Source organism: Equus przewalskii, chromosome 4, assembly GCF_037783145.1.
Source record: "Equus przewalskii isolate Varuska chromosome 4, EquPr2, whole genome shotgun sequence".
In the NCBI taxonomy this organism is placed as follows: Eukaryota; Metazoa; Chordata; class Mammalia; order Perissodactyla; family Equidae; genus Equus; species Equus przewalskii.
In genome coordinates this window covers 92989212-93016443 of record NC_091834.1, presented here as the reverse complement: position 1 = coordinate 93016443, position 27232 = coordinate 92989212, and the positions used below count along the sequence as shown (strand labels likewise).

Below are 27232 nucleotides of genomic sequence, written 5' to 3'. Positions count from 1 at the left end.
GCCTCGGCCGCGCTCAGAAACGCCCGAGCCGGCTCTTCGCACGCGCCCGCCGTGCTCCTCCCGGGGCCGCGCCGCCGCGCCGCCGCGCCTGTCCTCAGACGGCCTCTGCCTCCCTCCGCCTCCCCCGCCCGCGTGCCCTTCAGCTGGTCCCTCAGCCCGGCAGACGCAAGGGGAGCAGGGCGCGCGCCGGCAGCCGGACGACGTGCGCGAGACGCACGGCCCCGCGCGGAGCGCCGGAAGGAGCCCGGCCGGGGCCCCGCGCGTCGTGCGCGCGCCGCCGCTCTCCGCCCGCCGCCCCCGTCCCCGCCCCCGCCCCGGCCCGCGGCCTCGCGCGCGCGCACTGAGGCGCCGCCGCCGCGGCTGCTGCTCCGGCTGTTGCAGGAGGCGGCGCTGGCTGGCGGCTGCGCTCGCTCCAGTCGGCAAGCGGAGCCGCGAGCGAGCGTGTGTGTGTTTTTTAAAGATGGCCGGAGCGGCGGCGGCGGTGGCCGCGGGAGCAGCAGCTGGAGCCGCCGCGGCAGCCGTGTCGGTGGCGGCTCCGGGCCGGGCCTCGGCGCCCCCGCCGCCCCCGCCGGTGTACTGTGTGTGCCGGCAGCCGTACGACGTGAACCGCTTCATGATCGAGTGCGATATCTGCAAGGACTGGTTCCACGGCAGGTAAATAAACCCCCTGCAGCCCCGCCGCCGCCGGCCACCGGCCGCCCCCGCCGCCGCGCCGGCCGCCCGCGCCCCCCTCCGCCCGGCCGCCGCGCCGCGCCGAGCGCCCAGTGGCCCCGGCGCCGAGACCCCGGCCCGGGCAGCGGGGGGCGCGGGGCCCCGGGCTCGCCGGGCGCCGGGCGGGCTCACGGGGGCTGGTGGGATCGCCCGGCCGGGCGAAGAGTCGCCACAACAAACGGGAACAAAGGGGGCCGGCCGAGAAGTTGGCAGGGGAGACCGGGGCGAGGAGACGCGGCCGGGGCAGGCGCCGGCGGAGGCGGCAGGCGGAGCGCCGGCCCGGTTCGCCGCCCCTCATCGCGCCCGCAGCCCGGCCACCGCCCCGCCCGGAGCTCCCGGCCGGAGTCGCCGGCTGCCCGGCCGCCCTGCCCGGCCGGCCGCCGCGCCTTCCTTCCGGGCAGCCACCGGCTGTCCCCAGCCCGGGGTCCCCAGACATGGCCCTCCTCCGCTTCCTCCCGCGGGTCCCCGTCGCGCCCCCTTCCCGGGTCTTTATCAAACTTCCCCGGCCGCGGGGCGCTGGGACGGGGGCAGCGGCAGCGCCAGCCGGGCGGGCTCCGCGGAGTAAACAGAGCAACAGATGAGGCATCGGGGACTTGAAAGATGCCAGTCGGAAGTTCGGGGCCGGCAGGGCGGCTCGGACCGTGCTCCCCGCGCGCCCCCCGGCACCCGTGGCCGGGCGGGTGGAGCGGACGGCGTGGGCAGCGGGGCCCGAGGGGACAGCCTCTCGTCCCGACCCCCCCGCGCCGCCGCTCAAACTTTACGGAGTGAAATTCCCATTGCCCGAGGGGCCGGCGACAGCCGGACGGCCCGGGGGTCGCGCCCGGGGGCCTGGTGCGGGCGGACCGCGCCGGCGGTGGGCGCTTCGGGGCGGGCGGCGGGGGCGGCGAGCGTCGCCCTATGCCGCGGCCGCCGCCTGCGTTTTGGGTTTGACGTTTGTGAGAGCTCGGGCCGCCTCCGCCGCCAGGCCGCCGACTCGTGTGTTTTGTAATCAAAGTGTGAGGCTAATAAAGGGCGGCGCCACAGCCTCTTGACTCCGGCGTGGGAGGGATTCGCAGGCATTTAAACAAAGAAACTAGTTGGGGTTGGGCTCCCAAAGTCCTTATTTGGGTGTTGTGGCAAAGCCTGCGGTCACCTTTAGGTGAAGCAGGTTTCCCGAGACCGTTTGGTGTTGTATCTTGGCGAGAGTACGCTCGCGGGTAATAGCAGATATGGTGACTGTGATTGTAGGAAGTGTCCTTTGATTGACAGCAGGACATTTAAATACAGCCTCCGCTCCCCCTCCCCAATTTTACAGAAACACTGCACGACCAGGCCAGATGTCTTAGTCTCCCTCTACTGGCCCTGGGAGAGAAAACCATTTAAATTACAGCGTTCTTTTCAGTGTTTAGTGCCAGGTACAGTTAGTTTTACTTAATTTTCAAGCGCAGTTAGTGTTACTTAATTTTTAAGTTGCAGAATTTTGACAGCAACAACAGAGAAAAAAAACCCCAAAAAGCTGTCACTGTAAAAGAAGGACAGCGTTCTTGTTTTATTTATTAGATAATCTTTATTAGTCTGGTTTATTCTTGGGGAAAAGTATTACAACCTTGCCACATGTATTTAAGAATAAATTACCCAAAGTTATTCTTTATTACTACAAACCGATGTTTTTGTGTATTTTGATTATATGTAAAACTGACATTTGAACCTACCAAATCTTGCCAATTCTATGTGTACATTCTCTGTTCCTATACTCTAGGTAACCAGAGTAGAGATTATCCAAAAATCTAGGTTACATACAGAATAAAACCAGAATCCCTGGTGATTATGTAAATACTTATTTTTTTCAAAGAACTATTTTAGATGCATAAGAGTTTTGTCCCGTTGTGCAGTGTAGAGATTTGATAGGTTAGTAAATTTTAGACTAGAATTTTATTTGTCTTAATTTAGGTAACAGCACTATAACCATGAAAAACTGCAGGTAGTTTATGGAGAATTTTGTAATACATTTACGTATAAATTTGAGAACAGGAGAAGTTGAAGAGAAGATAAAGAGGGCGTCAGTGAAGGAGGGCAAGGGAGGCCAAAATAAGCATGCTCTGCTTTGTCACATAAATTTGTGTGGCTTCCTGTCTGTGGAAGTGACCCTGAAATATGTGTTTTTGAACCCAGGGTTTTTTTGACCAACAGTCTTGGAGAATTTAATGTAGCTCGGATGTCAAAAGCTAGAAAATTTATTGATAATGCCCTGCCATGCAAAAGCAGTATCTTATAAGCAAGTTTAATTCTTAATGAAGTATTGGTCATTTGAGCCCTGTATCTTTTGCCTGTGATCAATATTTACTCTAATGTTTATTGTACCATGAAATGGGTGATTTAATTATTAAGCGAATATCATTTGCTTAAGTGAGAATTGGCCCCTAAAGTACTAAGGTATAGTTTTAATCCCCCAGCTTAGCTTTCCTTTGGTTTCCAGGGGTGATGCATCTGCAGAGGAGGAAGAGGCTGTAGGAGGGTGGTACAGAGAATTGCCTTTACCTGGATAAATTCTTGATAATTTTATTTCTTGAAGTAGAAGAATTCTTTAAACTCAAGGAATCAGTGAATTTTGGTATCAATTCGGGTTTACTCTGCCTGGAGTTTCTGACATCTGGAAATCTGAAATGTTTTTGCCCTAATTTATCCTGAGAGAGAAGGAGGGCCCTCCCTTGCTGCTTTTCAGCCAGGCAGCAGAGTGGATGGAACCAGCTTCCTCCAGGTTTGAGGTTGTTGAGCTTGGATTGCATCCTTGGCGTTCAGGAATTCCCATCCCTCAGTCTGCCTAAGCCTTTTTTGTAAGCGAGAAGGTTGACATCCTTCTAAACAAACCATTGTGAGCATCCCTAATTATTTCCTTAGAATAAATCAAATCAGTTAATGCATTTAAAACACTTAGAAGAAGATCTGGCACGTGTTAAGTACTAAATAATAAGTTGCCTTTAAGTAGAATTATTGGTCACAGGGCACAGATATTTTTAGGCTTCTTGTGCCCATTGCCTGATTGTCCTCCAGAAATGTTATTCCAATTTATACTCTCACAAGCAGTGCCCACTTCTAGTTCCCTGCATCCTCACTATTGTAAGGTACTATTAACTCCCCACCAAACCAAACAAACAAAAACTTTGCCAATGCTGATAAGTGCATATTTCCACCAAAAGACGTGCCGAAGACTATTCATGGCAGTACTGTTCATATTATCCCCAAACTGGGACAACCTAAATGTCATCAACAGTAGATTGGATAAATTGTGGTATATTCATAAAATGGAATGCTACTCAGCGATAAAAAAGAATGCACTACTGTATATAACAGCATGAGTGAATCTCGCAGATATAAAGTTGAAAAAAGTCAGACACAAAAGCATATGCTGTTTGATTCTACTTATATGAAGTTCAAGTACAGGCACAATTGGGTGAGAGAAGCCAGACTAGTCCTTACCTCCGTGGGAGTGTTAACTGAGAGCAGGCCCGAGAGCGCTCCTGAAGTTCAGAGGTTCTGTATCTTGATCTTGGGTGGTGGTTACATGAGAATATACGGATGTAAAAGTTCACTGAGCTGTATGTGCCTGAAGATTTTTTAAAACTTCATTTTAATGTTTGACGTGTACTTCAATCATTTAAAAGTTTAAAAAATTAAAAATTTACCAGTTTGGTATCTGATATACAGTATTTTGTAGCTATTTTGTTTCTTATTCCTGACTTTGATGGATTGCCTCCTGTGTTTATCATTAAGTATGATGTTGGCTTTGGCCCAGGCTTTGCAGTAGGCCTGGCGCTGTTCTTGGTGCTAGGAATATAGCAATGAACAAAACAAAATCCTTACTCTCTTGTAAGGTATATTCTAGCTAGGGAAGATAGATAGACAAACATATATGACAGAAGAAAAGAAAAATTGAGTTAGAGGAAGAGAGAGGGCTGGGGGTAATATAGGGCTTCTTTCATATCACGTGATTATGGAAGACCTTGAGAAGGAGACATTTGAATACAAGAATATTTTGGATTTTACTCAGAGCAAATGATATATTTTGAGTGGATGAGTAAACATTTTAACTTAACTTTTAAAAGATTCACTCTGGCTGCTGCTTGGAGAATAGACTGGAGGGAGGCAGAGGTGACAGGCAGACCAGTAAGAAGGCTGTTGTCATCTAGGCGAGAGACGATTTTGAAAGTTTGAGTCAGTTTTGGTAATTTGCACATCATATATTAATTTTTATTCCTGAAGCTTGAATGAATGAAAAGCTTAGTTTATGAGAATAAAAGAATTTTATCTAGAATAATGCTGTTGGGTAGGAGTTTCTCAGGTACTCAATCTGGAGGCCTGGAACTCACTCAGATGCTTATTGAGTGCTTTATATAGCAAGTGCTAGATACTGTTCTGATTGTTTTAGATGTATTAATTAACGTCTGATTTTCTAATTCATTTAATTCTCATAGTCACCTTGCTGGATAAGTGTTATTCTTATCCCCATTTTACAGATGAGGAATCTGAGGGTTAGAGGTCAGTAACTTTCTCTGGGTCACAAAGCTTGAAGGTCACAGAGCCAGCATCTGAACTCAGCGGCTGACTCCAGGGCTCATGCTCTCAGCCAGTACCCGTGCTGGGTCTCTCTTGCTCCTTGTCTCTCTCTGTCCTGGGGAGTGCAGGTGGAACAGATGCCACAGGGTTCCAGAGAGATATATCCGTAAACATCTTACCTTTGTTTTTGTTCTTTATTAAGATTATTGTCTTTAGAATAAATATGTTAAAATGATCATAACTGCCTTGGGAACAGTATTTATACAATATTTATTTGAAAAGTATTATAATTTAACTGTATTTTCATCCTGGTTATAATGGATTTCTTATTGGAGTGTATTTTGATTTTTTAAATTAGGGATGGGAATTATTTTAAAAATTTTATATACATTTTCCCTTAATGATGAAGTCTTTTGGAGAACATAAACTTATTAGGTGAACATATGTCTCCCTGTAAGAGAACAAGAAGCCTGTTTACTGAACTTCTCAATATCTTCTTTTTGATATGACCCTTTATCATAGGAGAATCTATGAGTATTCTTATGTGTTTCACTTATAAGAGTTTTATACATATATATTCAGTTTTGCTATTTGAACAAAATATGTTGTGATATAGGAGTCTTATGCTGCTTGGAGGCATTGATGTATAGTTGTCCCATCAGGCTTTTTTTTTTTAAACCATCAGTTTGGGGCAGATTTCTGCTTGGTATACTCTCATATCCTCTGTTCTTAGGAATGACGTTGAGTCCACTGATCATCCAAGGAGAAGAATGCCTTTATATGTGATGATCTGAAGCGGGGGCTGGAGAACAGGAAGAGAACAGGTGGAGAGGAATTTGGTTATAGAGCAAGCTGTGGTTGGTTTGAGCAGTTTAAACTCCGCAATAATTTGCACAACTTTTGAACAGTTGGCCAGTGCCGATCGTGCTGCTGCTACCGAGTTTCTGATGCTTTTTGAAAGTTACCTTTTGTTACTGTAGTGATTGTTAACTTACGTTTCCATTAATATTAATGTTATACTTTTCCTGTTAATTATAGTGTCAATTAATGGTAACTTGTGTGATTTTTGTCTGTGTTTGTGTGAGCCCTGGTTCCTTTTATTGGAGAGTGTTTTTCAGAAACCAAGGTCTGGCACCAGGTGGGCTCATTGCTTCTTGGCCTTCTCAGTGGACAGAGCTAGGAAATATACTGATCACACATTATGCACATCTGCATTTGTTTCTGTTCTATCTGTCTGTATATATTAAAAACCGTAAGTTTTCATAATAATACCTTTGATTCTAAGCCAATACCACAGGGTTCATTTTAGCCTTCCCTCTTTCCTTACTTGTAACTTTTTCATCCAACAGTGAAAAACCCAGCTCTCATTATCTACAGTATATTTATTTGTTTGTTCAATCCTAGGATTTACATAAAGTAGTTCTAGAATTGCTAACCGATACCCTTGTCATAAACAAATTTGCTGAGTAGAGTACAGTATTTTTTTATAGTTCTTTTTGTCTTTAGTGTTATAGTATCTAGTCAAAACACTGTTTTCCGAAGTTAACTTAGGTTAGCCCCCCACCCACGTCCGTCTACCCCGCCCCTGTAGTGTATGTCATTTATTTGTAATACAGTTAGGTTTATTTGTTACTGTTTGTATTGCATTTTGGATTCCTCCCACATCTTGGTTGGTTTTAATTGTTGGTTTATATTTTGAGTATGTAAAACATTATTATGGTTCTAAGAAGTCGGAGTTATAGGAAAAGGTATGCTCAGAAGTGTCACGCCCTCTTCATTTCCCCTATACCTTTCCACCCCTTTCCCACCCACCTCCTACCTCCCACTAAAGAGAAGTAATCAATCTCTTTAGTTTCTGGTTTATCTTTCTGTGTGGGTTTTTTGTTTTCCCACAAATGAGCAGATGCATATCTACTTTCTTTACACAAAGGACAACTTATGATAAATATTCTTCACTTTGCTTTTTTTTACTTAACAGTATGTACTGAAAACCGCTCCATATCAGTTCTTAGAGCTCTTCCTTGTTCTTTTTAACAGCCATATAGTACTCCTTCATGTGGATATACCCTGTTTCATTCATCTATTCTGCTGTGTATGGGCATTTAGGTTGTTTACAATATTTTGCAATTACAAACAATGCTATAATGAATAACCTTGTGCATATGTATTTTCATATTATTGGAAGTATATCTTCAGGTTCATTTACTAGAAGTAGGATTACTTGGTCAAAAGATAAGTGTTCGTGTTGTTTTGGTAGGATTACCAGATTTCCCTCCAGAATGGTTGGACCGGTTTGCATTCCCACCAGCAGTGTGTGAGAATGCCTCTTTCCCAGCATTCTTGCCGTCAGGATTTGTTGTCATATTTTTAATCTTTGCCAATCTGATAGGTGAAAAATGATATCTATGTTTTAATCTGCATTTCAAACAAATGAGTTTGAATAACATTTCATATATTTGAGGGCCATTTTCCTTCTTTTTTTCTTCTTTTTTTGAGAATCGTCTGTTTATATCTTTTCCTAATTGTGTCAGGTTTTTTGTCCTTCATCCCTCAATTTTTAAGAGCTCCTTGCATGTTACGGACATTTGCCCTATGTGGCATATATAAGTATTCTCTCCCAGTTTGTAGTTGTTTTCATTTTGTGTATGATGATTTTTATTTGCTATGCAAAGTTTAAAAAATATCTATGTAGGGGCCAGCCCGGTGGCATAGTGGTTAAGTTTGCGCGCTCTGCTTTGGTGGCCTGGGGTTTGCAGGTTCAGATCCCTAGTGTGGACCTACACACCGCTCATCAAGCCAGGCTGTGTGGGCATCCCACATACAAAACAGAGGAAGATTGGCACAGATATTAGCTCAGGGACAGTCTTCCTCAAGCAGAAAAGAGGAAGATTGGCAACAGATGTTAGCTCAGGGACGATCTTCCTCATACACACAGACACACACAAATCTATGTAGTCATATTTTTCAATCTTTTATTGGCTCTGGATTTTGAGTCATAATTAGCAAGCCTTTCTCCAAGGTTAAACAGGATTTGACCTGTTTTCTTTTAGTACTTGCATGGTTTTATGTTTTACATTTAAATCCCTTATCCATTTGAAATTTATTCTCATATATGGTATGTAATAGGGATACAATTTTTTTTCTAAATGGTTGGCCAATTGTTCCAGCATTATTTATTAAAAAGCCTCTATTGGCCCCAGTGATCTGATGTGCTACCTTTATCATATGCTGAAATTCTGTATGTACCTGAGTTTGCTCCTGCACTTTCTGTTCTATTCCACTGATCTGTCTGTTCATTCATGTACCAGAACCACACTGTTTTAATTATGGAGGCTTTTATAGTATGTTTTTTAGGTCTGGTAAGGCTAGTCTTAAGCTTGTGGTTATTTCTTTTCAGTATTTTTCTGCATTCTTGCAGGTTTATTTTTCCATATGAACTTTAGTAGCAGTTTGTCTAATTTCATTAAACAGTGTGTTGATACTTTATTGGTATTACATTAACCTAATAAATTAACTTAGGAGGAACTGACATTTTTATAATGTTGAGTCATTCTATCAAAGAACAGGGATGTTTCTTTATTTAAGTCTACTTTTGTGTCTTTCAGATATGTTTAAAACTTTTCTTTGTATATATTTTGCAGATTTGTTAGTAAGTTTATTTCTAAATATTTAATTTTGTTTGTTACAATTATAAATGGGATTTTCTCTGCCATTTGCTTGCTGATTGGTTATTGGTTGTGCATATGAGGACTTGATTTTTGAGTGTTAGTTATATCCTGCTCTTTTACTGAAAGAATTGAGTGAGTTGTATCATCAGCTCACTAGAGGTTCATATCATATGTGAATACAGATAGATAGTTTTACTACTTCTTTCCCTATTCTCATGCCTCTAAATGACTTCTCTTATCTAATTGCACAGGTTTGTACCACTAGTACAATGTTGAATAGTGGTGGAGAGTGGATATTCTTCTTTGTTCCTAATTTTAGTGGAAATGCCTCTATAATGTTTACTCATTAAATAAGATACTACATTTAGGCATAATTTATCATATTAAGAAAGTATCCCTTAATTCTGTTTTCTTTTTAGTGTTTTTATCATGATTAGATGTTGCATTTTGTTAAAGACTTCTTCAGCTCTGTGGGGAGAACAATGCACGGTTCATCCTTAGATCTGTTGATATGCACATAACATATTTTTAGGTGTACCTTATCATTAGCTGCTATGAAGAACAGCCTCATGGAAAAATATTCTTCACCATGCGGTTCACTACTGGATATTTAAGTTGTATTCTAGTGATGCTTTGTACCTAAATTTAAAAATATTATTCTCTAAGTTTAAAAATAGTTCTGCCTTTGGTAGTTTTCAGTATAAAACAAAATTGGCAATATAAGTGACGTAGAGGAACAAATAAACACTGAGCAAGTAAATGAACATAATAGGAATCTCTAAAGCATTAACGATCTGGGAATTTCTCTAAAGCAGCATCTTCTAACCTGTGTTAGACCCATGGCTTTATGGTATCCTGGGAGTTCACTTCTTTTCATTTATCCTTTAAAAAGACAGTGATTATTTTCCTTTCATGATGGATTGGTTTGAGTGCCTCTGAGTGTATATGAGCAAGCAAACATGAGATAGTTAGTGGACATCAGCTGAAGGTTCTCAAGATGCACTTACTGGGTTGGTTTGTCATTCAGCTGAATGCTGCTAGCTACATGATGGTCTTAACTTTAATTCTAATTTTTGTGTCTTTTAGAGAAAATTTCAAATGTGTACAGAAGTAGACAGAATAGTATAATGTGCTCCTAGGTAACCATCACTCCACTTCAGGGATTATCAATTCAAGACCAATCTTGTTTCATTTGCCAGCCCCCACTACCCTTGCGCTTGGTGTTACTTTGAAGCAAATTCATGACGATATCATTGTATCTATGAGTATTTCAGCACCTATATCTATAAGATAAATCCTCTTAAAAAAAAAAGGTAGGGGCTGGCACCTTGGCATAGCAGTTAAGTTCTCATGCTCTGCTTCTCTGGCTCAGGGTTTGCAAGTTCAGATCCTGGGCGCAGACCCACACACCGCTCATCAAGCCATGCTGTGGTGGCATCCCACATACAAATTAGAGGAAGGTTGGCATGGATGTTAGCTCAGGGACAGTTGTCCTCAAGCCAAAAAGGTAGATTGGCAACAGATGTTAGCTCACGGCCACTCTTCCTCACGGGAAAAAAAAGCAAAAAAGCTGCAGTACCTTTATCACAACTAAAAATAATTGACAATTCCTTTGTATTATCAAATATTCAGGGTTAAAATGTCCAATTGTCTCATAAATGTCATTTTTTTTAACTATTTGTTTGAATCAAGATCCATGTAAGGTCCACATGTTGTGATTAGTTGATACATCATCTGAGTCTCTTAATCTGCAGCAGTGATTGTCAGCTGGTTGGGATTTTGCCTCCCCAGGGGACACTTGACAATGTCTAGAAACATTTTTTATCGGGGAGGGGGCTGTTCCTACTGGAATCTAGTAAGTAGAGGACAGGGATGCTGCTGGACATCCTGCACAGCACAGTCCCCACAAGAAAGAATTAGCCAGTCCAAATGTCAGTTGTGCTGCTGTTGGAAAACCCTGATCTGTAGGTTTTCCTCATGTCTCTCTTTTTTCTCTTGCAATTTATTTGTTGCAGAAAGTGGTTGTTTATTCTATAAAATTTCCCACTTTCTAGATTTTGCTTATTACATCCCTGTAGTGTCTTTATGTTCCTCTCTTCCCTGTAAATTGGTAGTTGAATCTAGAGAAGCTTGATCAGAGTCAGGTTTTTTCCCCAAGAATATTTTATAAGTCGGTGGTGTAGTCTTCCATCAGGAGGCATACAAAGTCTGATTGTTTCTCCTTTTGTCATATTTGCTGCCATTGCTCGATGCCAGTAGCTATTCATTTATTCATTAGTCGTTGCAAAATGATGATAATTTAATTATAAAATTCCTTCTTCATTTATTAGTCGAATACTTCTATAAAAAGAAAATTTCCTGGGGCCAGCCTGGTGGTGTAGTGGTTCAATTCGTGGGCTCTGCTTTGGCCCAGGGTTCGCCGGTTCAGATCCCAGGAGTGGACGTATGCATGGTTTATGAAGCCATGCTGTGGCAGGTGTACCACATATAAAATAGAGGATAATTGGCACAGATGTTAGCTCAGGGCCAATCTTCCTCAGTAAAAAGAGGAGGATTGGTGGCACATATTAGCTCAGGGCCAGTCTTCCTCAAAAAAAATTTTTTTCCTTCATCTACTGCTTTGGTTACCTAATGGTACAGTTTGTATAGGAGAGGCAGAATTACATGCTTGATACTTTCCCTTTATCACTAGTTTTGAAAATAATTGGCTCATTAGCATCCTCTGGTTATTATTTAAAGGAAAATTTTAATGTATAATATTTACTAGCTTTAGGCAATATGTATAGAGAAGTAAAAAGACAGATACAAAATAGGGTTCATATCTCCTTTGACCACATAACCTGTAATTTAAAAAAACAAAAACAAAAAAATCTAGTGAGAAATTCAAGCAATGTAGAAAGATAAAGAGATGAAACCTGAAAGTCTCTCATCTCCTTCCTCCAGGCCCCTCTCCCCGGCCGTAAACACTGTTAAGTTTTGAGTTTCCATCCTGAAGGAAGGGGTTGTCATACTGTATACATAATTCTATAGCTTGCTCTTTTTAATTTATTAAAATATCCTGGAGGGCTGGGAGAGCTTTTCATATCAGCATATACAGATACCTCATTCTTTTTAAAAGCCGCCTAGAATTCCATTCTATGGATTTACCGTAATTTATATGGTTCTCTGTTGATGGATTCTTCAGCTGATTCCTCTCTCTGTTTCTAGGCTGCAGTGAATATATTTTTTGTGTGTTTATCTTTATGATGAGCATTTGGGTATCCTCAATTTCCTAGTATCTCACATTTTGAAATTGTTTTCCTCTGTAGCTGTATTTTAAAATTTACATTCTAAAGGGACTGTTGATCAAAGACAAGGAGCATAAGGAGCGCTGATTCTGAAATCATAGTTTGACGAGCTTAAACATACTAACTGTGCAGATTTAGGATACTTCTTTACCAAGGCTATAAGTTGAATTCATCTGATAATTCTAACACATCAAAAATCAATGTTAGAGGAAATACAATGACATATCCGATTTGTCTTTTATCATGAGGGGGAGGGACAGAACACTTTCAGAATGTTTTCTGGAGAAGTGCTGAACTTCTCTTCCCTTGTAATTTAGAAGTATTCTTTTCCTTAAGCACGAAACACAGGAATTTCAAACATCTAATACTGATTACTGTTTATCAGTTACTAATCATAACTGTCTGACATCATGTGCAGTAAATCATGAAATGGCAAAAGTTGGGGAACCTATAGCATTGTATAATTTGGTGGTTTTTATGTGCAAAAGCTGTTGTCAGATAAGTGGTCACTGTTTGACAAAGAAATTGGAATGTGGTCCACTGTGGTCCTTTTGATTTATACAGTATCTTATGGATATTTTAATATTAATAAATATAGAAAAGAAGATAAGATGGTCTGGAGATCTGCCTGGAGATATTCCCACTGCCCAGGAACCTCATATACTATTTAAAAAGCAAAACACATGAACGAAAGTCAGAATAACGAAACAGTTTGGATAGCATCCTAACCGATCTAGAAAGTGACAAAGTGTGGGACACAAGGCACCCTGAAAGCAGAGGCTTTCTGGCCAATTCCCATCAATGACTTCAGAAATTTTCTGTGGTGACCACAAGAGAGCTTTTTCCCCCAGAGACTGGTTTGTGGGTCATGGGTTTTTCCTCTTCTTTGTGAACTCCCACAGTGCCTCACCTGTCATACACGCTCCACGATAGACATGCGGTCGATCCTTTTTGCTTTACTACTTTATGAAGCAATCTTGGGGTATAAACTGTCTGCAGATTAGAGAAGTTTTAGTTTTTTTTACTTAATTTAACTTGCCACAGTCTGACTCATGTTCCTCTCTTACGTTCTTCCTATTTCAGTACTTTTTTAAGGCTCATTTTCTGTGTGCCTGGTTCTTTGAGTAACTTTCTTTTTTTTTTTTGCTGACCTGTCCTAGTTTTTTGTGTATCACAGGACCAACATTTCCTTAGAGCTCATGATTCCTGGGAGAGCAGAGTTCCTTCTGTTTGATTTAGGAACTTCTTTGGTCAAACCTACTTTTCTAACCATCCACCTGCCGAGTAGTCAGCACTTGACTCTTCTCCCCTCATTTTCCTGTTCTTGCCTCTCCCTTGTGGGGTCCAGCCCGTGGCAGGAGACATCAGATTCCCTGATCTGAACTTGCTCTCTCAGTTTTCTCATTCCTTGACCCCCTTGTTGGACTTGATTATCGTCTGAAAGCTCCAAGGTCTTGCACACACCTCTTCCCTCAGGATCACGTTGTTGGGGCTGCCCCTCTCTTAAGAGTTACCCAGGGAATCTATCCACTTACCTCCTGCCAATTGCAGGGTGCTCGTTTTCGGCTTTACTCCTGGCCCCAGGCCTGCTGCATGGTTCATTCACCAGCTCCAGCGCTCTGAGAGGTTCTTTCGTTTCTTTGGACAGGACAGAGGAAGACTGTGGTACAAGCTTCTTAGGGCTTTAAGATCAAGTGATGTTAGGATATGAGTGACTTTTCTTCCCTTTCCATCCCTTCCTGTCCACCACATCAGTGATTTTTTATTTCATTACCACTGTCACATTTCAAGCTGTCATTGACCACCATCACAGTTTCTGCCATATCTGTGTAACACTTGTAAGATTTATTAATATTTTTCTTCTAAACAACTTTAAGTGCATTGTCGTTTTTTAAATTTGGTTCTGTCCTAAAGAGAGGTATCTGTTAAATCACATGTTTCTGATGCTTACTACATATTTTAATGTTTTTGAAAAAAGATGTATTTATTGAGGTAAAGAGTCTTTGTCATATAAAATATGTGCATGTAAGATTGTCAGAAGAGTGATGGTGATTGATAAAAGGCTAATAACAGACACAGGGAAAGGGTATAGGGTTCTTTAATGGCAGTAGAGTATTGAAGAACTTGGCTAAATGTGAATGGCTGTACAAAGCAGGAGGCCCAGCAGAGTTCGTCCCATTGGCAGGACAAGCTGCCCTGGCCGCCAGTTCTCATAAACATGCCCTGTTGCCAGTGATAATGCCATTTGGGAACTGGATCCCATCGGGTCCAGCCATTCTCACAATGATGGTGGTGTTGGGGTTCTCTGGATTCCTCCCTATTTTGTGGTGACCTTGTCTGCCCAGCAGCTGTGAGTTAACTACTCACAACCTCAGCGTATTCCTTAGTATTCACGGTGAGGTTAGGTGACTTCAAGATCAGCTTCTCAGACGTACCATCTTCCTAGCAGGCCTCAAGCCTACTTGATGTCTGTTCCTCCAAGTATGTATAACTCTATGCTTTTGTAGGCCTTGAACCAGATCAATAAAAAGTAACTAGAACGTTTGTACACATCCACTGGAAAGAAGAAATCCTTAAATGAGTAAAAGTAGCATATCTTTTTAGTCAAAATAGCATATATTCTTGAAATAAATTTAGAACTTTTTATTCTAGTCGTTTTTGAAGTTTCAGTGCTATACATCTTGCATTCAGCCATTTATATGTGAGCCACAGTTGCCAAAGTTTGCTTTAGTATGGCGCGATCTATTTTCAGATTTAGGAAATTTCTGGAAATGTAATTTCAGAAAGAAAAGGAAACTGCTCAGTCATTGGAAATTATCTTTACGTGTATTAGTTCCCACCCTCTTCTATCTGTTCAGTACATGACTTCAACATGTGCCCACATCATGTTTTCTCATTAGCATGCAAATAGTATATAACCTTCATTAAAAAAAAAAACCCAACTTCCTTGACCTGACATTCCCCCTTCAGCTGCAGCCCCATTTCTTAGCTCCCTTTATAGCAAAATTCATCAAAAGAATTGTCCGTATTTGTTGTCTGCGTTTTGGGGGGTTTTGTGTTTCCTCTCTCTCTTGTTCTAATTAATAGATTAATATAAATTATATTATAGACGATAATCAAGTCCCTTATATAAATTGAGATTATTACAGTAACTTTCTAAGTGGTCCCCCTCCTTCTGTTCACTGAAACCAGAGTGGTACTTATGAAATGTAAGTCAGGTCATGTGACTCTCCTTGAAACTCTCTAAAGAATCCAGTCTCACCCAGAGTAAAAGCCTTGCTGTGGCCTATAAGAACCTGCACATTGTCCTTCCACTCTGTCTGACAACATCGCTTCCCGCTGCTCCCTTGCTCATTCTTGGCCTCTTAGGTCAGACTTGCCTCAGGGCCTTTGCATTTGCTTTTACTTCTTTTAGAGCATTCTTCCCTCAGATACCCCAGGGCTTGCTCCTACACATCCTCTAGGATTTTTCTCATTGTCGTCTTCTCAGCAAGGCCTTCCCTAACTACTCTAACATAAAATAGGGTGAAATAGGTGAAGGGGATTAAGAGGTATAGACTTCCAGTCACAAAACAGATGGGTCACAGGGATGTGATGTACAACACAGGGACCACAGTCAACAATATTGTCATAGCTTTGTATGGTAACAGTTGGTTACTGTCTTATCAGGGTGATCACTTTGTAATGTATATAAATATCAAATCACTGTGTTGTACATCTGAAACTAATACAATATTGTATGTCAACTATACTTTAATTAAAAAAATGTATGTATGTTTAGGTGAAAGGACAAAGTAGGACAATAAACTTTTAAGAACTTTTGTTCCAAAAAAAAAAAAAGAAATGCAGTCATTATAGCCACAAATATTACTTTCTGTTGCAAATGAAAATTATGTTCTCATTAAAAAAATAAATATGTAAAATAAAATAGAAATTCCCCTACCCTCTGGCATGCTTTTTCCTCCATAGTACTTGTTACTCTAGGACAATGCTATGTGTCTAATCGTTTTTCTGTCTCCCCCAAATAAAATGTAAACTTCAAGAGTGTAGACATTTGATTTGTTGATTTTATCACTGCTGTATTTCCAGTGTCCTGATAGTGCTTTGAATGAGTGAATGGCTGAGCCATAGGAGGCATTTTGGGTTTGTTTCACAGTACCAAGTTCATGCCTTGATGAAGGGAAGAAGGTGATGTCAAGTGTGTATTTTACCTATGTACACTATTAGGGCATTTTAGACAAATAAACTAATATTATGGCCCACATCTCCACCTGCCAATATTTCTTTTCCTCCCTTTCACCTCCCGCGTTGTACTTTGCCTTCTAGGTGTCTCTTCCTGACCTAATCTCTTCTACCTATCCTAGCCTCTTTTGTTTTCCTTCCTCCTTCTCCGAGTCACCTCCTCCACTCCTCCTTCTGTACCCTTCCTCTATCTTTCCCTCACCCCCCCAATACATAAGTGTAATTTAGAGTAACACTTTCCTCTTAAGCAAAAGTCTCTGGAAATACCATGGTGATCACCATGATTTCTTCCTTTATTTAAAAATAGTTCCTAAAGTGCTACTTTCTCTGTGGAACTTCTCTTAAGAGAGCTAAGATATCTTAATCCCTTTTGTCTAAAACACTATTGCCCTCCTTCCATCTGCCCCACTTTTCATTCTTCTACGTAATGGTTCAGTCTCACAAGAGATTCGAGGTGGCTGAGCCTACCATGGTTCAGTCCAGAGCTGAGGCTGCCCTCAGTAGTGGGACAAAATTTGTCGTGAAAACCCGTCAATTTTAGGTATGTCTCTGGAATGCATATATAATAAGTTGCTAGAAATGATTATTTTTCCCTCCAGAGAATTGCCAAGGTCCATTGATGGTTCTTTCCGTCCTACACAGATCAGCTGTGGATTTCCTCATCAAGTTAGACCAATTTGTCTTTAACTTTTGTTCAGGAATTAAGTATTAAATATTACTTATTAATTAATATAATATTACTTGTTAGTGTTATTTACTTAATCTATACCTATTTACCTATAATAACTTTATTTATTATATATATTTTATGTATATGTTCATGTTTATGTTCAGTATTTATCCCAGAGAGGATGGAGGAATGAACAATGGAGAGAAGAGTGAAGAACACCGCGAGTATTGAGATGAATATATGTGTACAAAGAATGAACGAGTTAGGTGTATATGCATCTTAGTTTGAGTAGACTAGAATTTTACATATGTAGCAGGGTTTGTAGGAGCCCCATACATATCCCCTGGCTTTCTTTGTTTCCATCTCTATTTCTGTCTCTATCTTTATCTTTATCTCTTGAAGATTTCTTGCTGAAAGCACTTGAGACTTGGCCTGAGGGCTTTCTCTGGCCACAGGAGCTCAGCAGCTTGCCTTTGAAGCTGGCTGGAAATGCTAGGGAGTTAATGCCTCTGGGATGGCCATCAACCATTGTCTATTGGGAGATAGTGGATAAATACCTACTTCCTCTTTCCTTTTGTGGGACCATGCTGAAGCCCCTTCTACAGTCTTCCAGATGTCCCCAAAGGAGTATACGCTCATTAAGTTATCCATTATGGCTTCCTTCCCGTCCCTGCCGCACTTTTCCACTCCCCTACCAGAGCTTCCCAGGATCACCCTCCCGTATGAACACCTGCCCTCAGATTCATGTGTCAGCATCTGCTTCTGGGAGACTCCAACCTAAAGCATAGAAAACTATTAATGAGAAGAAAAATGGTAAGCGAGAAATGCTGGATTTGAAAGTAGAGCTTGGATTCCATTTATTAAGTAGCAGATAACAGAGTTTTTACATGATAGTCATATTTGTGTATTAATACTTGTATAATAAATCTGCTTTCATTTACTTATATCCATGTGCAGATGCACTGGGAACGTGACTTTCAAATTAGAATATGAAAGCTGCTTACCTCATTGAGTAGTTTTCTGGTCCTGCTACCTGGAAAAGATGTCTTGCCTTGAAGTTTATGTGTGATAGAATTTTAATTTGAAGCTGTTTTTTGCTGTTTTATTTCTTTTTTCCCTTATTCCTTTCAAATCCCTTCTTTTTCAAAACATTGGAAACATTCCATAGGAGTAAGTGACCTTTAGCATGGGAACAACTGCGATTAAGTGTTAACATTTCACGGATGCATTAGCATGTAAAAAACTAGCAACCACTTTGCCATTTTTGGGGAACGATATGGTCTACTTTAAGATTTTCCTGTAACTGAGGGTTCTACTTGTGAAATGTAGCTAAGTGTCCTCAGAAAAGTTACTCAGGAGATAAAATTCTTTATATGTCAACTATTTTTAGAAGGATTTTGACAACTATATTATTCTCTTCTTCATAGAATACTACACTATTTAATTTTGATGACTAAGCGTCACAAACCTTAGTTTTCTCTGCTGTATGGGCTGTTGGCATATGTTGGATCGTTTGCCCCAGACCAGTGGGCGTTTATTGATAGTGTTTCATCTCCTTCCTTGCTATACTTGCCTACTGTCTCTTATCTACTTTGGCCAGCCCTGACGGTTGCTTCCAATTTTCTGTGGTTTTTTAACTGGAGAAAAACATAAGATTTCAGTGGGAGAATCAGACAACACTTCTTAAATTGCCCACTCTGTCATTCTGATACATTGGTGACAATATGGTGGGCTTAACCAGGAAGGGAATCAAGCTATGCAAAAGAGATTTGGCAAATATCCCTTAAATAGGTCTGGCAGGCAAGGTTAGAGTTTTTGAGGTCAGAGTGCTTGTGCTGCTAGATAGTACCTTTGAATTCTTACTCTGGGACAGAAGCTCTTTCTGGTGAGCAAGGATAGTCCAGGCTCGTAGGTAATTTTACCCAGAAGACAATCAGATGGCTGGTGTAGAGATATTGTGTATTTTCCTTATGGAGATCGTGTATTTTGATAAAATTGTCAGCTCTTTAAGGTAAGGGTACTCAGTCTTTAGGCTTGAGTCTAGAGAATGCCGTATAAATACTTGTTATATTGTGATAAGGGAAATTGGAGACAGACATCTTTAGGTTTCTCTCGAGGTTAAAAACATAGTTTAAAAAGTTTTAGTGTGTTATCAGTTATTGACTTATTTGTTCGTATGTGTTCCAATAATATGTGCGGTAAATGCTTGGTAATGCTGTCACTAATTTGGTATCCTGTGTTGTTAAGAGAGTGGTTTTATAATACACTTACTAGTACTTTGTACCAATTATGAAATTGTAAAACATTATTTTTTCAGTTTTGTAAATTTAAATTGTAACAGTTATAATTATAAAAACATTAAGTTTATAATAAACTTTTCACAGCTGGTGAGTCTGAACATTAACTTCTAAAACACATTCCCAAGGTGGAAAACAATAGCCCCACGAAGTATTTCATGAAAAAAAACAAAAAGAGAAATACCTGAGGTTGATTGCGGTATTTAACAATTATACTAGGTCCCCATCTTGGAAATGCAAAGTACACATCAACTTGTTGAATTCTCTGAGAAGTGCTGCTGGTAAATAAAGTGATTTGATCTTAGCCCAGCATCTCCCAGTCTTAACTGACTATGGAATCTTTTTGTGTGTAACCTTAACTCCTGTGGAACAGTTTAAGAAATGCTTTTTAGAGAATGCCATGTAAGCAGCCCTCACTTAGCATGGCTCTGATACGCACACATTTCAGTTATCATGTAAAGGAACACTGTTTATCTGCTTACAGCACTCTGACACCAGATGTATGGGTTTTCCACACCAAGCAATTCTTCAGTACTCTGCAGACGCCAACTGGGTGTCCTACAGTTTAATTTACTTCTGACACTAATTACCTGGAGTTAGTGCAGACCTCACAGGTTAAAGGCTCAGTCCCACAAGACTGCCCCCCTGCTTCATACACCGATCGCAAATAGTAGGTTCCTAGGATACCTACACTTCTATCCATCTTGGCTACAAATTGGGGGTTCCCATGACCACTTCTTCAGGTTTCATAGTTTGCTATATAATGACTCATAGAACCCAAGGACACACTTTACTTAGTAGTACTAGTTTATTGTAAAGGATATTATAAAGGTTACAAATGAACAACCAGATGGAGAAGTACATAGGGTAGAGTCTGGAAGGGTTCTACTTGCAAGAGATCCTGTCCCTTTGGAGTTCGAGATGTGCCACCCTCCTGGCGTGTGGATGCGTTCACCAACCCTGAAGCACTCCAAATCCCTTCATTTAGAGATTTTATGGAGGTTCCGTTACGTAGGCACGATTGATTAATCATTGGCAGTTGCTGATTAGCGCAATCCTCAGCCCTTCTGCCCACCTCGGAGGTTGGAGGGTGAAGCTGAAAGATCTAACTCCCTAATCACATAGCTGGTTCCTTTGGCAACCAGCGCCCACCCTGAAGCTATCTGGGAGCCCACCATGAGTCACTTCATTAGCAGAAACTCAGGTGTGATTGAAAGGGGCTTGTTATGAATAACAAAAGATGCTCCTTTCAACCCTACTAGTCAGGAAATGACAGGGATTTTAGGCACTCTTGTGCAAGGAACCAGGGACGAAGACCAAATATATATTTTTTATTATGTTACGATATCAGCATGGTTTGGTTAAATAACAGTAGTCCTCCGATAGCATGATTCACATTTTAGTCACCATGATATATTAACTGTGCATAAAGTACAAACTTTGCTGCTGCCTCTTCAGTATGCAGATCAGCAAATCAATGTGTAAATAACAGGTGCGCATCTGTTCTTTAGTTTACATGCACACAGGGAAGCGTGTTGTTGTGCTGCCTCCTTGTGTCCCAGTGATAAACCCACATGACAGTTTACAAAACTGGGTAACCGAAAGAGAGAAGTGGCCAATAAAGATGAAAGTTCAGACAAGAAAAAAAAGTGATGATTCTGGAAATGATTTAAATTGAGCATAAATGGAATAATAAAATAACTGATGGTAAGAATGTTGACATTGCCGCCATTCAAGAGACTCTGCATATGCAGCCAGGGGCACTTAGTGAAGGCAGACTTAACGGCTTAATGTTTTAAATTACAGTGTACTAAATAAATATTAGTTTTACTGTTTTTTTTTTCATTTCTCTGTACATTGTAACTGACAGTGTTTTTAATGTTTTAACAAACATTTTTAAAGGTCAGGAAACAGTTGTTTTCCCATTGATTATTAAGATGGCTTTGCATGGTTTCAATTGGCATAGTTATTTTTATGGTCCTGCACTACCACACAAAGCCAGGACTGCGTGTATTTTTCTTACGTTTGCTAATCATCTATCATCTGACCTCTAGTGGAAATTAAGAAGAATTAGAAAATGGACTTTGAAGAACGTATAATAAATTATGTTTTGAATGGCTCTAACACATAAATAGGTAAAAAGTCCTTCCTACATATTAGGCTCTTTACATATTGCCCTTACTTGTATGATTGGAAATAGGATGGTCCACTGTTTGCTGTTACCTTTTCTGGACAACTCAGACTACCCATTTTACTTTTTACTTTTTTTTTTAAGCATTTTTTTTTGTTGACTTCATAATAGTTTACATCATTGTGAAATTTCAGTTGTATGTTATTTCTTGTCCATCATTATATAAGTGCTCTCCTTCACCCCCTGTGCCCACCCCCCACCCCCTTTCCCCTGGTAACCACTGAACTATTTTTTTTGTCCATGTGTTTTTTTATATTCCACATATGAGTGAAATCATACGGTGTTTGTGTTTGTCTGGCTTATTTCGCTTAGCATAATACCCTCCAGGTCCATCCCTGTTGTTGCAAATGGGATGATTTTGTTTTTCTTTATGGCTGAGTAGTATTCCGTTGTATATATATACCACATCTTCTTTATCCAGTCATCGGTTGGTGGGCACTTGGATTGCTTCCATGTCTTGGCTATTGTGAATAGTGCTGCAATGAACGTAGGGGTACATATGTTACTTTGGATTGTTGATTTCGAGTTGGATAGATACCCAGTAGTGGGATAGTTGGGTCATATGGTATTTCTATTTTTAGCTTTTTGAGGAATCACTATACTCTTTTCCGTAATGGCTGCACCAGTTTGCATTCACGCCAGCAGTATATGAGGGTTCCCTTTTCTCCACTCCCTCTCCAACATTTGTTATTCTTAGTCTTAGTGATTATAGCCATTTTAACGGGTGTTAGGTGGCATCTTAGTGTAGTTTTGATTTGCATTTCCCTGATGAGGTTAGTAATGTTGAACATCTTTTCACGTGCTTCTTGGCCATCTGTGTATCTTCTCTGGAAAAAGGTCTATTCATATCCTCTACCCATTTTTTGATCAGGCTGTTTGTTTTTCTGTTGTTCAGTTGTGTGAATTCCTTATATATTATGGATATTAACCCCTTGTTGGATATATGATTGCAAATATTTTCTCCCAATTGATGGCTTGTCTTTTTGTTTTGAACCTGGTTTCTTTTGCCTTGCAGAACCTCCTTAGTCTGATGAAATCCTACTTGTTTATTTTTTCTTTTATTTCCCTTGTCTGAGAAGACATGGTATTGAAAAGATCCTTTTAAGTTCGATGTCAAAGAGTGTACTACCTATATTATCTTCCAGGAATTTTATAGTTTCAGGACTTGTCTTCAAGTCTTTGATCCATTTTGAGCTTATTTTTGTGTATGGCGTGAGATAATGGTCTACTTCCATTCTTTTGCAAGTGGTTGTCCAGATTTCCTAACACCGTCTGTTGAAGAGACTATCTTTTTCCCATTGAGTGTTCTTGGCACCTTTGTCGATTAGCTGTCCATAGATGTGCGGTTTTATTTCTGGGCTTTCAGTTCTGTTCCGTTTATGTGTGCCTGTTTTTGTACTAGTACCATGCTGTTTTGATTACTATAGCTTTGTAGTACATTTTGAGGTTAAGGATTGTGATGCCTCCAGCTTTGTTCTTTTTCCTCAGGATTGCTGTAGCAATTCAGGGTCTTTGGTTGCCCCATATGAATTTTAGGATTCTTTGTTCTATTTCTATAAAGAATGTCATTGAGATTCTGATTGGGATTGCACTGAATCTGTATATTGTTTTGAGTAGTATGGACATTTTAACTATGTTTATTCTTCTGATCCATGTGCATGGAATCTCTTTCCATTTCTTTATGTCATCATCTATTTCTTTCAATAATGTCTTATAGTTTTCGTTGTGTAACTCCTTCACCTCCTTGGTTAAATTTATTCCTAGATGTTTTATTCTTTTCGTTGAGATTGTAAATAGAATTGTATTCTTGAGTTCTCTTTCTTTAAGTTCGTTCTTAGAGTACAGAAATGCAACTGATTTTTGTAAGTTGATTGGGTACCCTGCAACTTTACTGTAGTTGTTAATTATTTCTAATAGTTTTCTGATGGATTCTTTAGGGTTTTCTCTATATAAGATCACATCGTCCTACAAACAGTGAGAGTTTCACTTCTTCATTCCATATTTGGATTCCTTTTATTCCTTTCTCTTGCCTAATTACTCTGGACTAAACCTCCAGTACTCTGTTGAATAAGAGTGGTGATAGTGGGCATCCTTGTCTTGTTCCTGTTCTCAGAGTGATGGTGTTCAGTTTTTCCCCATTGAGTATGTTGTTGGCTGTGGGTTTGCCGTAAATGGCATTTATTATGTTGAGGTAATTTCCTTCTATCCCCATTTTATTAAGAGTTTTTATCATAAATGGCTGTTGGATTTTGTCAAATGCTTTCTCTGCATCTATATGATCAAGTGGTTTTTATTCCTCATTATGTTAATGTGGTGTGTCACAGTGATTGATTTGCAGATCTTGAACCATCCCTGTGTCCCTGGAATAAATCCCACTTGATCATGATGTATGATCTTTTGATGTATTGCCGTATTTGGCTTGCCAATATTTTGTTGAGGATTTTTGCATCTATGTTTGTCTGTGATATTGGCCTGTAGTTTTCCTTTTTTGTGTTGTTTTTGTCAGGCTTTGGTATCAGAGTGATATTGGCCTCATAGAATGTGTTAGGAAGTGTTCTGTCTTCCCTAAGTTTTTGGAATAGCTTGAGAAGGATAGGTATTAAATCCTCTCTGAAAGTTTGGTAGAATTTTCGAGGGAAGCCGTCTGGTGCTGGGCATTTATTTTTTGGGATGCTATGATTACTGTTTCAATCTCTTTACTTGTGATTGGTCTATTCACATTATCTATTTCCTCTTGATTCAGCCTTGGGAGGTTGTAAGAGTCTAAGGATTTATCCATTTCTTCTAGATTGTCCATTTTGTTGGCATGTAGCTTTTCGTAGTATTCTCTTATAATCCTTTGTATGTCTGTGGTGTCCTTTGTTATTTCTCCCCTTTCATTTCTAATTTTATTTATCCGAGCTTTCTCTCTTTTTTTCTTTGTAAGTCTGGGTAGGGGTTTGTCAATTTTATCGTCTCAAAGAACTAGCTCTTTGTTTCATTGATCCTTCCTACTGCCTTTTTTATTTGAATTACGTTTATTTCTGCTCTGATTTTTGTTATTTCTCTCCTGCTGACTTTGGGCTTTGTTTGTTCTTTTTCTGATTCAGTTAGGTGTAGTTCGAGATTGCTTATTTGGGATTTTTCTTGTTTGTTAAGGTGAGCCTGTATTGCAATGAATTTGAGTTGTGTAGTTTTTTATGTTGTGTTTCTTTGTTTTCTCTTTATTTATTATTTGTGTCTCTGTTCTGCTTTTTTGTTTAGTGGTTACCCTAAGGTTTGTATTCAAAATCTCATAGATAAGATAGTCCATTTTCTGATGGCCTCTCATTTCCTTAGACTAAACTGATCCAGTCCCTTTCTTCCTCCCCTCCTAAGTTGTTTTCCATCTTGTATTGTGAATTTTTGGTTCAAATGACAAGATTATCTTTGTTTTTGGTGTTTTTCTTCCCTTTATCTTTAATGTTGTACTTGAGTATTTGCTAACCTGTTCTGGTGTATAGCTACAATTTTCTGATTTTGTCTGCCTATTTATCTCCTTACTCCATGCTTTGTAACCCCTTTCTTCCCCTTTTTTTTTTCCAGGTATGAGGGCCTTCTTGAGTATTTCTTGTCGGGGGCGGGGGGGGGGGGGTGGGTCTTGTGGCTATGAACTTCCTTAACTTTTGTTTATCTGGGGAAGTTTTTATTTCTCCATCGTATCTGAAGGATATTTTTCTGGATAGAGTATTCTTGGCTTAAAATTTTTGTCCTTCAAAGATTTGAATATGTCATTTTCTCTCTGGTCTGGAGATTTAGTATAATTTTTGATACTGCTAGAGGGCGTGGCTTTGTTCTTTCACATCCTGGTATTATTTGGTAGCAGTTACTACCTATCGCTACTGGGTGGGGGTCAAGAGCCGTGTATTCTGAGCCCTCTGTGTTCTGCCAGGATCCCAGGCACTGGAGCCAGTGCTGGGAAGGTGGTGGGGAGGGGTGCTTTCTCCTCCAAGCTCTTGCAGGCTTACTCGCTCTGCTCTCACTGTCTCCTCTCCTGGGGTGTTGGCTTGATGAGGTCACCCCTGTGATAGCTTTCACCCCGGTAGGGCACTTCCCTCTCAGTTGTGAGGGACCTTGGGGATCTTTGATTTTCCTGCAAATGGGCATCCCCACTCCCCTTCCTTCCCTGTCAGAGGCCACATGCAGTCCCAGATTGCAGTCTTTTGGGGAGGGAATGAAGTTTTCTCTTACCCCATTCCACCTCCTCCAAGAGGGGGCTCCAGCCTCTACACCCTCTGGCATGTGACTGTGTGGGTCTCTCAGACGTCTTGTGTGTTTTGTGGATGTCCCCTATTTGAATATGAATGTCTTTTTTGTTGTATCTGGAGGGGAGAGATCACAGAGAGTACTCATTCTACCATGATGATGACGTCACTATACCCACTTTGCTTTTGATGGATACTTCTGATTTGTAATTATCTTGAAGTTCTTTGAGGTCTGCTGAGTAATACATGAGATTCCATGGAGGGATATTTATTATGGATTATGTCAAGATTTCCATAGTCCAAAATCCAACTCTAACTCATCCTTCATCGAGAATGAAGAACCCTACTAAGGATGTTAAGTAGTCCCCTTTAGAATGGTACCTTAGTTTCTCTCCCAGCAGAAGGTTCTCTAATATGAATCCTTTCTCTTGGCTTAGCTTAGAATGTGGCCTCTCCCCTTCAAGGCAGGCACTGAAGACTGTTTACAAGAGGAGAAAGGTTATTAGGGAACTAGATCGACTTAGGCTGACTCCTGTCCTTTGTAGCTGGCTCTTTGCTAAGTATCTTCAATATAAAAGTTTATGACTTGCTGTTATCTTTTATCCCAGGGTGTGATGTCTTAGCCCTGAATATATTAAATCTTCTGTAGGTGTCATTAGACCCTAGAAAACATAGCTTTCCTTCTCATACTCACAGTGGGAAATAACACCGTCAACCAGGTTGAAATGTTTCTGATGGCTATTGGTTTATCTTTTAAAAATCTACTTATTTCTATTTATAATTGATTGAATTAATGTATTCTTTTAATAATTACCCTACTTGGAAAATCCAGTTAAGATAGGGACGCTTAGGAGCTATATGAAAGGAAAACAAAATAAATGGACATAATTTGTAAATTTGTAATGAATGGGGACCCTTTCTGTTCAACAGGATTATACCTGTGACTGAACCTAAACAGTCAAGAATACTGCATCCTATTTCGTTGACAAAAAGTATGGACACATCAAAATAAGACCTCAAAAGGAGATTCATCATTTATTTATTTTTCCCCCTCACATCCATTTTCTACTCCTTTATATTTGGAAATTCATATTTAATCAGGCTTCAAGATACTAACCCACACTACCGCCTCCTGATGTGCTTGGAATTCCTGCTTTGGTCAGTCGGTAAATATTTTGTGAGCATCTGGTATGTAATCAGCTTTAGGTACGTCTGTGGGGAATAGGAAATTCTGAATTATTAAATATTACTCATATCTTTAAGAAGCTTAAAGTCTAATTGGAGTGACACAGTTTTCATAGGAAGCAACTGTGAATAAGGTATTGTGCTAGCCTCTATGCTAGGGTTTTCGATCAATGGTTCCCCAAAAGCCATTTCTCTGCTGAGCTGGCTGCAAATCACCTGGGAAAC

The 27232-nt window shown here is 40.5% G+C and overlaps 1 protein-coding gene across 1 annotated transcript in view; it reads left to right on the top strand.

Moving 5' to 3' along the window:
- The first annotated feature begins 255 nt into the window (after window positions 1-255).
- Window positions 256-27232, top strand: part of KDM7A (lysine demethylase 7A) — a 92005-nt gene continuing 65028 nt past the window's right edge. Inside the window, exon 1 of the mRNA XM_070616624.1 lies at window positions 256-654. Within this exon, the coding sequence (XP_070472725.1) occupies window positions 461-654 (194 nt within the window). The 5' untranslated portion in view covers window positions 256-460. The remainder of the gene's footprint in view (window positions 655-27232) is intronic.